At 31.8% G+C, this 10,740-nt stretch overlaps 1 protein-coding gene across 1 annotated transcript; it reads right to left on the reverse strand.

The window, feature by feature from the left end:
* Positions 1-4,131: 4,131 nt before the first annotated feature.
* Positions 4,132-8,185, reverse strand: LOC128161723 (DNA topoisomerase 1-like). Its single transcript, XM_052825092.1, has 8 exons — positions 8,097-8,185; positions 7,104-7,185; positions 6,494-6,637; positions 5,859-6,107; positions 5,328-5,442; positions 5,103-5,197; positions 4,677-4,753; positions 4,132-4,593 (listed from the first exon to the last, which is right to left on the reverse strand). The coding sequence occupies exons 1-8, from the start codon at positions 8,171-8,173 to the stop codon at positions 4,494-4,496; spliced, it is 939 nt and encodes a 312-aa protein (XP_052681052.1). The 5' UTR covers positions 8,174-8,185; the 3' UTR covers positions 4,132-4,493.
* Positions 8,186-10,740: the final 2,555 nt, after the last annotated feature.

Below are 10,740 nucleotides of genomic sequence, written 5' to 3' on the forward strand. Positions count from 1 at the left end.
AAACTTTAAAGCAAAATTCTATTGTCATCCTGTACAAAAATTAGGTTGCTAACTTGCTACAGATTCCATGAAGCAGAATTGTTAATGCCTAGAAAAGCTAGCGATTTGATGATATTTAGTTACATCAAAAGTTATTCTAACGGAACAAACAAAACACCAAAAATCGGCTTTCAAGATATAGTTACTACAGCATTGTTCATGAAAGAGTACAATCATGTTAGCATATCATCATTTTGTAAACTGTTATTGGCTGGATGGGTGTGAATACAAAGTTCAGATAGTCACAGTTTTAACAAACTGAGTGGGTGCAAACACAAAAATCTCAATATGACATACTGTAAATTTTTTTATTACACCCACTCAGAAAATTTACAATGAACAATATCAAAGTTTCAATTTACCGGGTGACCGTAAAACCAAAATTAAATAATATGACGTATTGTAATTTTTAAAAATTATTTATATTTGTACACTTCTCCAGCAAATTAAAAAAAAGAGTTTTACTGAATTGAATATTTTAACGTGTAACCATGTATACTAGTATTATTAAAAAACATATATTTCTTTAAAAATATATAGATATCACACACAGCAATTATACGCGAAAAGTTTATTATGAATAAAATAGTTATTACATGCACACATTTAAAGGGATACTATGTAAATTCAAAAAATAATTATTTAAGTCTTAATTTATCCCCCCCCCCCTCCGTTGAAACATGTGAACATGTAAAACTAAAGAATAAATATATAAAAACTGATAATTTTTAATCAAATAAACTCAAGTTATAATATTGATTCGTTAATTTGTGTTTCTTTGCTGTTGAATTTTGAACCGGTTTCATGATCAAAATTCCACGATGCGGGTCAATTTTCAACGGATTAGGGTCTTTATTCAACACTTTTGGTCTTAATATTCAACGTGGAAAAATGACCCCCGGGTCAATTTTCAACCCGGGTCAAAATTCTTCGTTACACCGGCCACACTGTTTTTTTATATATGCAGCACCGATTTTTCTTATGTGTAATGCTGTCATTCAACCGCGGTCACGTAGCAACCATCCATTCACTACGCATCTCAATCTTGTATATTTACAGTATCCAGTGTCTCTGTCTTAGATCAGCCGTGTTAACATTGTGGAAAAGGTATTGTTTTGTGTCACATCACATTCATTCAATTGACATTTGATTAAATTGTTAACACCCACCTTTCAAAAGTCGCCGTGGCTGAGTGGTTAGCGTATACAGGCCTAATCTAATCCCTTTTTATTTTTTATTTTTAATTGTGACGTCACAAACGTTGAACGCTGATAAATACAGCGTCACAAGCGAAAATCAAAGATCATGCTTGTGGCTGTTACTGTGGCTATTCCATTAATTTGAACTTACCCATAGGATAATGCAGTAATTTGAGGTATAATTCGCATTTGAGTACAACGCAAGGAGGTAAAAAAAAATGTAAATATAAACATTAAATCCTTATTTCTTTGAAAGATATAGTCTCATAACTGCAACGGTGTGTGCTAACAAATTATTAAATTTATATGCACACATGGTTGCAGTTATGAGACTATATCTGTCAAAAAATAAGGATTCAATACTTAATTGAATACAAACGATCTAGAATGAGTCTTCAATGTTCATAATTGTATCTGCATTATAATGCATTATAATTATTTTTTGACAGATATAGTCGTGCGTCAGATAAACAAGCACATATAAGACTAAATCGTATATTGAAAAACGAATTGCAAATTAACCTCGAAACCGATTGAATATTCCTTTTGAACTCTTTTCGGCTACATGTAAAAAATAAAAGAGGGGCATGCAAAAAATCATGTTATCAAAACAGTGTTTTATGTTTTATATTTGTTTCATTGAATATTGAAGTCCATATAGCAGTCTCAAATAAAACAATAACCTCAAATAATGTAAAGGTACATTAGTGGTCAGGATTTTTACAACTAATGATAAAATTTTATCACTTACGTTCTACCTAGCGGTCCATTTTTGATATATTTTTAAATTATACCACTAATGGTCAATATGTGCATCAAGTAATGATTTAAAATGAAAACGCAAAATAATGTACTATGTTGCTCTTTTGTGATACAAATTTTATTCTAGTACTTGATCGATCTTAACTATTAATGAAACAAGTATTATGGATCGAATGGTTATGTTTTAAAACCGGTTTGGACAAGTGTGCATATTTCTCTGTTGGCTAAGGAGAGTATATTACATATATTAGCAATTAATTAACCAGTTATAACCAATTATAACAATCTTTATATTGCATAACCCCTAGTAGATGAACAAGTCAAGCAAATGAAAATTACTTGCATTGTCTGCGGACATTTCCAGGTTATTTTTTCCAACAACAAAGAGCACACGGCGGGTGTGACCGGTCAGCAGAGATTGCTCACTCCTCATAGGCACCTGATCCTACCCCTTTCTTTTTGGAGGTCCGTGTTGCTCTGCTTTGAAATTGTATTTAGTTTTATGGATTTTTGAGATGGTTGACGGTTTGTTATTGTCATTTTCATTGACAATACAAAATGATCTTTACTTTAAAAATATTTGTGACTGTGCCCCAAAGAGTGCAACAAGGTTTGTATTTCTGTTGCACAACATTTCTCAGATAATAAGAAAAGTGAAAGTAAAACTATATAATCCACAAAAATGTTTGTAGATTGAATAAACTACAGTATAATAGTCCTTATGGGAACAAGTCCGAACATAAATTAAGGTCTCACGCGTAATTTTCCCCACTGATGGTGTGATAAGATAAGAAGGTTTTTTTCAGGTTTCTTGTGCATAAATATGACCCTTTTCTATCCATTCTGATATAGATGTGCATGTTTCTCTCTTTTCATCTAATAACAAGCTGTACATTTGTTTGCAGCCTTTACAATTATTTTCAAACAATAGGATACGATTAAGGATAACAGGTCCATATTCTTTAATTATTTATAAGTGTTGTATGTATAAATCGTGTGTGTGCAATCTGGTCCTTACAGCAGTTCTAATACTTGCATATTCAATAAAGTTTGTCATTAAATTGATTTGTTTCAATTTTTCAAAGCTTATAAATGTTCATTAATATTAAGTTAATCACCAACAAAAATATATCTTGTATTAGCAAAGCTTTTAAGAAATAATAATTTATTGTCAATTGTGATATTGGGATTGTACCATATATTATCATTTATACTTTGGGGTTTAATTAACACGTTTTGCCCTTGTATTTTTGACCAGCTGAGAAACACCTCTTTCCAGAAAGAATTTTTCAAAGTTTCATATAAACAATGTGAATAATCTGTACCATTCCTTCATATTTCTGGGTTTTTAATTTTCAAAATGGATTCCAGAAGCTTTACCTATTTTGTATCAGCCCTAATTAGTCTTTGTATCCAAATAGATTTGAGTGCAGTAATAAAATCGCCATAATCAATCATTTTGAGATCCCATGGCAGTAATCTTGTACAAATGTACTCTTCTTTATTCTATGCACTTTATCACCCCATAAAAATTGAAAAAGATCATTTTCAAAGTTTTTCAAATAAGCAATGCTCGGATTGGGTATTTCTTTTATGATGAAATAATATTATTAATTCTTAATTGTCAGAAATCTGACCATGAATGCAACTTTATATTATTACTGGATTTGATACAAATTAAACTTAGTCAGTTGAAAGGTAACTTAAAAAAAACAAACAAAATATATACGAAAAAATAAAATAAAAAAAAGAACACGTTATATTCTACTTCTTAAACTAAAGAGCAGAGAGATTGGTGTGATAATTGCTCGATTTTAACATCTAATATTCAAATAATGAAATATGCAAGTTATCTTTCTAAGTCTTTTAGATTTTAACAGTAAAAAAAGACAAAAGGCACTTTTTTACATTTTATATACATTTTATTTTTTTATCTTTTTTTCAAAAAAAAAAAAAGGATGATGTTAACTCTGGATTTTAGTTGTTAGAATCAGATTATCAGAATATTTAAAACCATGTGCTAAATTTAGTATTTCTTAAATATCGAAAAAAGTTTGAAAAAAAAGAAGTTAAAAAAAAAATTGTATTATTAAAGTATTTTTGTACATTTCAGAAAAAAAAAACCCAAATGATTGTGCTTATTTTCAAAAAATTTTATACTATGTAAAATACATTTAAAGGCTACATTCAGAGTAAACATCAACCTTTAAGCAATATAAGCTGTATTTGATAAGATTTAAGTTTGCTACAAGAACTTCAATATTCTGGATTTGGATTAAAAAAATAGATGCAGTCAGAATTTTTTTTTTAGAAAAATATGCCAAACTAATTCTTTGATAAAAGGAGGATAATAAAATTACATTCAAGTTTTGCTTTATCTATGGCATCTCAATAGTTTTTTGTGAAAATAGGTTCAAAAGGTATGGTACGTTTGACATTAAAACATGCAATTTCAATCAAATTCTAGTGGAAATACAGCTTATATTGCATGCTCTAGAATTTAAAATCCGCATCCGCTGTCATTGCCCATAACAGCTTTTCTCGCTGAGAAGTGCTGTAGATGTTTTCTATGGGCACACACCATTTGGTACACCTGAAAGAAGAAAATCGAGATATAACTATTTTGCAGTTATTTTTTTTCAAATTATGCATGATTGTCGAGTAATAGGCTCTTACCATGCAACCACAATTCTTGGATCAATATAGTACAATTTGGCGCTTGTCAAAGAAGTTTCGAATTTCTTGTTACCTCCCTGTACAAAAATATGGTCATAGTAAACTGCAAACGCATGTTTTATCAATGCTGTAAAATAATTTCTATATTTGTCGGACAAATTTGTTTTAACTCTAATTTTGAAAAAAAAAATATGGATCCGATTTTTTCCTATGAAAAACTACCAAGTTTGCCTTAAGCCTTAATTAACTTTGTAAAAAAGAAATAAATCTTAAAACTAAGAAAAATTGACGAAATCAATGGAGCAAAAGTAAAAAGGATATGAAATATTCAATTCTATTTTTTAACAAATGATCTTGAAATGTAATTTGCTTTTAGTTTTTACCAATTATAATGTTAAAACCCACTGCTTTATTTTTAAAATTCACCTTTTCGGCGACTGCTCGCTGATGATTTAAAAATATGGCGACCAACTTGATTGATTTCTTGCAGTACCATATTTTGTAGGACTCGTGCTTTTTTGCTGCAAAGAAAAAAAAATAAAAAATAAAAAAAATAATGGAAAAAAAGATAATCTTTATTTATTTATTGATAAGAAGTAGGACTTTTCTATTTGATTTAAACACAATATTGAATTTGGATATGCTATTCACCACGAGTAAATTTGTCGAGCTCTTGTTGCATTATCCGACAAGCATGGTACGTGCGAAAAACTTTGGCTGTCAGTCCATCCATAAACGTCTTCAGGTATGTATTCAAATGAGTGGTCTATGAAAAAGACATGTTCATTATGATATTACAAAGAAAAATATTGTGCTAGAAAATGTAGGTTTGCCTATCAAAAGAGTGAATTCCTAATCAATAGTAGATATTATTGCAAATGTGACTAAACGGCAAGAACAAAAGTGGTAAATCACCCACTATTAAAACATACAAGCAAAAACATACAGACCTTTAAAGTCGAATGATATTTGTATTTTTGTTAATTTTGCATTAAATCAATTATTTTTGTTGATTTATCATTCATCAACAATAAATGAGGTTTCAAATGGTGGAAAACATTGCGTAAAACAGACTGACGTGCAAATAACTTGGTCATTTGAGAAAATTGTAAAGTGAGGATGATTGTAAAATCATTTCTGAGAAAGTACTTGTATAAAACTTGACACTATTGTAAAACTCACACTGAGACGGTCAAATACATATCCTTCATCAGACTTGTTCTTCAGGAAACGCTGCAGATTCGAGTAGACAATCTTTTCTACCGAAATTTGGTTATAGTATCGGATGGAGCCCTTACCAAGGAAGTCAAACTCTACCACGTGGTTGTTGTTCTCTTTATAGAGTTTTAGGTGTTTCTTTCTCAGAGAACAACAACCAGCCGTCTCTGATGTATTCCCTTCCTTTTTCCGGTTACCAACCCTAATACCAAGCTAGGGGAATAAGAAAAAAATATCAGTGATAGGCTTCCTTGACAAATGTTGGTACAAGTGAGATGATATTTACATCTTAGGTCCACACTCATTATTTTCTTTAAAAATGAACAATATTAAAAATGATGCCATCTCGATATGAATAGAATTGAATCAATCTAATGGAGACTGAATGGTCAACAAATACATTTTAAGACAGAAGATCTGCCTTAAACGTTTAGACATAACTCTTTAGTGTGAACTATTTTTGGTAAACCATTCCTAATATTTTGGGTTTAAAAGTTAAATATTTTGATATACTCTCATATAAAATCTTCTTCTAAAACATTTGCAAATCTAAAAATGGTCACGACAATCTAGCTCTTTTAATAAAAAGCTCAACTCACAATGTCAATAAAGTATAGGGCTACTGCCCTCTGTCTGATCTTATCCTCATCTGATTTGAAATCCATCCGGTACTGTTCCCGTATTTTCCCCAAATATGTCGCAAGATTTCTTGCCTTGTCATATTTCTTCTGGTCTCTCGATTCCTAAAAAGAAGAAATCACATCAACAAAAATTTACATCAAGATTGTGTTAAAATTCATTTTACAGCAGGACCCTATTATGTTCAAAATATCATACATGTACATTATTCTTCAGTTTTTAATAAACTTGAGTAAAAAATATAAAAATAATTGAAATGTTTGTTGCAAAATTATATTTCATATTATGAAATGAAATTTGCTGTCTTTTTCTTCGTATATTTTTAGATGGACAATATTACAGCAGGACTCAATTATGTTCAAAATATAATAATTTATTTATAATAATTGTTGCAAAAACTAGATTTTATCATGTGAAATCAAATCTGCAGAGGTTTCTTCGTTTTGAGAAGGAAAATGAACTAATGCATGTCTGTTCATATATCAACCATTCTGTTTACAAACCAACCAAGATTGTATACGTTATTTCAATTGATGATTCCAATTTTTAAACCTTATGAATACAAGTTACCTGAGGATCAGCAAACTGTTCTCGTACTACATTCTCTAAGGAATGGCGATGGCTCCCAACATCTTCGTGAATCCCTCTTCCTCTATAAAATCAAAATCAAAATTCAACAATGATGTAAACAAAACCTGATTTCAATGTTATTTGAGTGGAATTTACCTTATTTTTCCAATCTTACACATTGGTTGTTTGTTTGATTTGATTGCTTTTAATTTTAAAAAAAATACTTCAAACAAAATAAACCAACTACAGGAATGTTTGTTATTTCTTGACTTTATTGTTCCCTTCTGTTTTGAATTTGTTGCTTCTTAGGCTCTGGTTTCTCCCTTTTTTCATTATAACATAATTCATAAACAAGATCCATTTTGAATTTGATTGACGACATACAAGCACTGGAAAACGTATCTGATTTAATCAATGTGCACTCAAGTATATCACAGGTAAGCATAAAAATAACACAATATCAGACAAGACAAGCCAGAACAAGATTTGAATGGTTATAATTAAACAATTCGAAAACATTGATTTTTATGACCAAGTTTACATAAAAAATAATTCATTTTCTCTATATCGTAGTGTAGACCTATAACCGTTGGTCTGGGTTTAAAATATCTAAATATATGTAATGAAAGAAAATGCCCAGCCATGACAAATATTTTGTGAACACGTCAGCCATTAATCATGGTATCGTATCTGTGTATTTAACCGTCACAAACTGAACCACAATCAAAATTTTATGACATACCAATAAGTGATCAGTCTACATTCCTCGTAACGTAATACCTTTTTTTTTTATCACTTCACAATTTTGATATTCCGTTCATTGAGAAGCATGTGCATTTTCATGTCCTCTGACTAAGACATACATAGAACAGAAAGTAGACCCAGATATTTATCTTTTGTAGCTTCTCTATTGAACAGTTGCTGATTATTTCTGAAAAAAAAGACAACAAAACTTACGATGTACACAATAAAAGAAACATCTACAAATATTACCGATTCAGATCGATGGATCCCTTGGATCCAGCGATTTCTCTTTTATGTGTGTTCCATGCGTTGTGTGTAAAATTCATAGAGGAAGTTGCAGTTTTGGGTGTGGCTTAAATACACAACACGAGCGGATAAAAACGGATACCGGACACATATTGGTATTTATCACACAATTTTTAATAATATATAACAGTATGACATTTTGAAACTTTTACCCTAAGGAAAATATATTATATAAGCAAAAAAAGGGAAATTTAAAGTTCTCCAAAAATCTTCAAAATCCTAATCCGTGGGGGCAGGGGGGGGGGGAGGGGGGGGGGGGGGGGTAGACTCAACTATACTTCCAAAAAAAAAAATTCTTCCCTACCAAAATTTATTTACCTCCAAATCATGAAATTCCTAATCCGTGGGGGTGGGGGGGGGGGTAACTTCAATTTGACTACTCATTTCCTAATTTTCATACTAATTTTCTACTAACTTTCAAAAAAGTGGGGGGGGGGCCAACTCCATTATAATTCATTTTTTTATATGTACATTTTAAAAAAAATTGTTGCTGCGAGAAAAAGTGGGGGGGGGGGGCAGGCCCCCCTGGCCCCCCCTGATGCTACGTGCCTGCGTAATTAGCTAGGCAATCTAAGAGGAAAAAAAACATTAGATTATGTAGCCTTGAGAATGATTTTTAAGGGGCTTGCTAAAATCCTGTATTCCATACACGGGCCTTCATATATATTTATATATATCTATCTATCTATCTATTTATCTATACATGGATTGATTTAAAAAAAAACGTGTAAAATAAGAAAAATTATTAAACGCCACACTAACTTAAATCACAACTTTCTTGGAAGCCTATTCTCATTAAATATAAGGCACAACTATGGGATAGAGGTGTTTGCCAGCCTCTCGAAAAACAATCCTATTATAACTGTATTATATAAAATATCCTAGTTTAACCGGGCAATATTAGCCTGTTCCTCGTCGTGTAGAACCAATTCCTTTTTAGGGTCGACTAAGCCTTCCCAGGGCCCTATTTTCACTAATCATGAAGATCCAGATATGGGATACAGGGTGTAAGCTAGCCCCTTGAATGACATTACCATTATAACAGTATTATATGAAATTTCCAACATGTTAATGGTCGTGTAAACCCAATTTCTTGTGAGGGTCGACTTGGCTTACTCGGAACCTCATCCTCAGTAAATTGTAAAGGCAAAATATGTGATACAGTGTTTTAGCCAGCACATTGAAAGACCTTCCCATTATAACTGTATTTTACGAAATTATTTATATTCACCAGGCTAGCTTAGCATGTTTATAGTCATGTAAACCCAAATCCTTTTGAAGTCTGACTGGACTTTCATAGGCCTCATCCTTACTAAACACGAACACCCAAATATTGGATACAGGGTGTATAAGCCAGCCTCTTGAAAGACATTCCCATTATACATGTATTATACACAATTTCTTATTTTCCTTAGGCTAGCTAAGCCTGTTAATGATCGTGTTAACCCAATTCCTTTTGATGGTCGACTGGACTTTCATAGGACCCTGTTATCACCAAATATGAAGGCCCATGAATGGAATACAGGATTTTAGCAAGCCCCTTAAAAATTATTCTCAAGGCTACATAATCTAATGTTTTTTTTTCCTCTTAGATTGCCTAGCTAATTACGCAGGCACGTAGCATCAGGGGGGGCCAGGGGGGCCTGCCCCCCCCCCCCACTTTTTCTCGCAGCAACAATTTTTTTTAAAATGTATATATAAAAAAATGAATTATAATGGAGTTGGCCCCCCCACTTTTTTGAAAGTTAGTAGAAAATTAGTATGAAAATTAGGAAATGAGTAGTCAAATTGAAGTTACCCCCCCCCCCCACCCACCCCCACGGATTAGGAATTTCATGATTTGGAGGTAAATAAATTTTGGTAGGGAAGAATTTTTTTTTTGGAAGTATAGTTGAGTCTACCCCCCCCCCTCCCCCCGCCCCCACGGATTAGGATTTTGAAGATTTTTGGAGAACTTAAAATTTCCCTTTTTTTGCTTGTCAAGATTTTTTGGATGGGTCTGGCCCCCCCACTTTCAAAAACGATGCTACGTGCCTGTTACGTCAATGTTTAGGTCAGGTCAACAAGTAATACGTTTTTACTATATAGCTGTTACTTTTGATTAAAAAGGGAAGTTTATATGGGATTTCAAATATACGTTTATTAGTATGTTTACGGTAAATTGAATAGTGAAGCAACCACAGATTTCTACTCTCTATTCGAATAATGAAGAACAAAAAAAACCTCCAACTTCTGAATGCCTAAGAGGCATTGGAACGAAAAGAACAAAAACGTTTATTTGCATGTAGTCTATTTATTTGTTCTATCGCTTCGCTTCTAATGGTTGATATTGATTTAATAATAATTGCACAAAAAGCCATCGATAGACGTGATATATTATTATTCGTACTCCGTTCTTAACAATACCACCCACAAGCATTATGGAATAAAATATCGAAATGAAATTTTACCTGCTTAAGAAAAAAAATATATTTTCCTTAGGGTAAAAGTTTCAAAATGTCATACTGTTATATATTATTAAAAATTGTGTGATAAATACCAATATGTGTCCGGTATCCGTTTTTATCCGCTCGTGTTGTGTATTTAA

The sequence above is a fragment of the Crassostrea angulata genome, chromosome 8 (genome assembly GCF_025612915.1).
Source record: "Crassostrea angulata isolate pt1a10 chromosome 8, ASM2561291v2, whole genome shotgun sequence".
Classification (NCBI taxonomy): domain Eukaryota; kingdom Metazoa; phylum Mollusca; class Bivalvia; order Ostreida; family Ostreidae; genus Magallana; species Magallana angulata.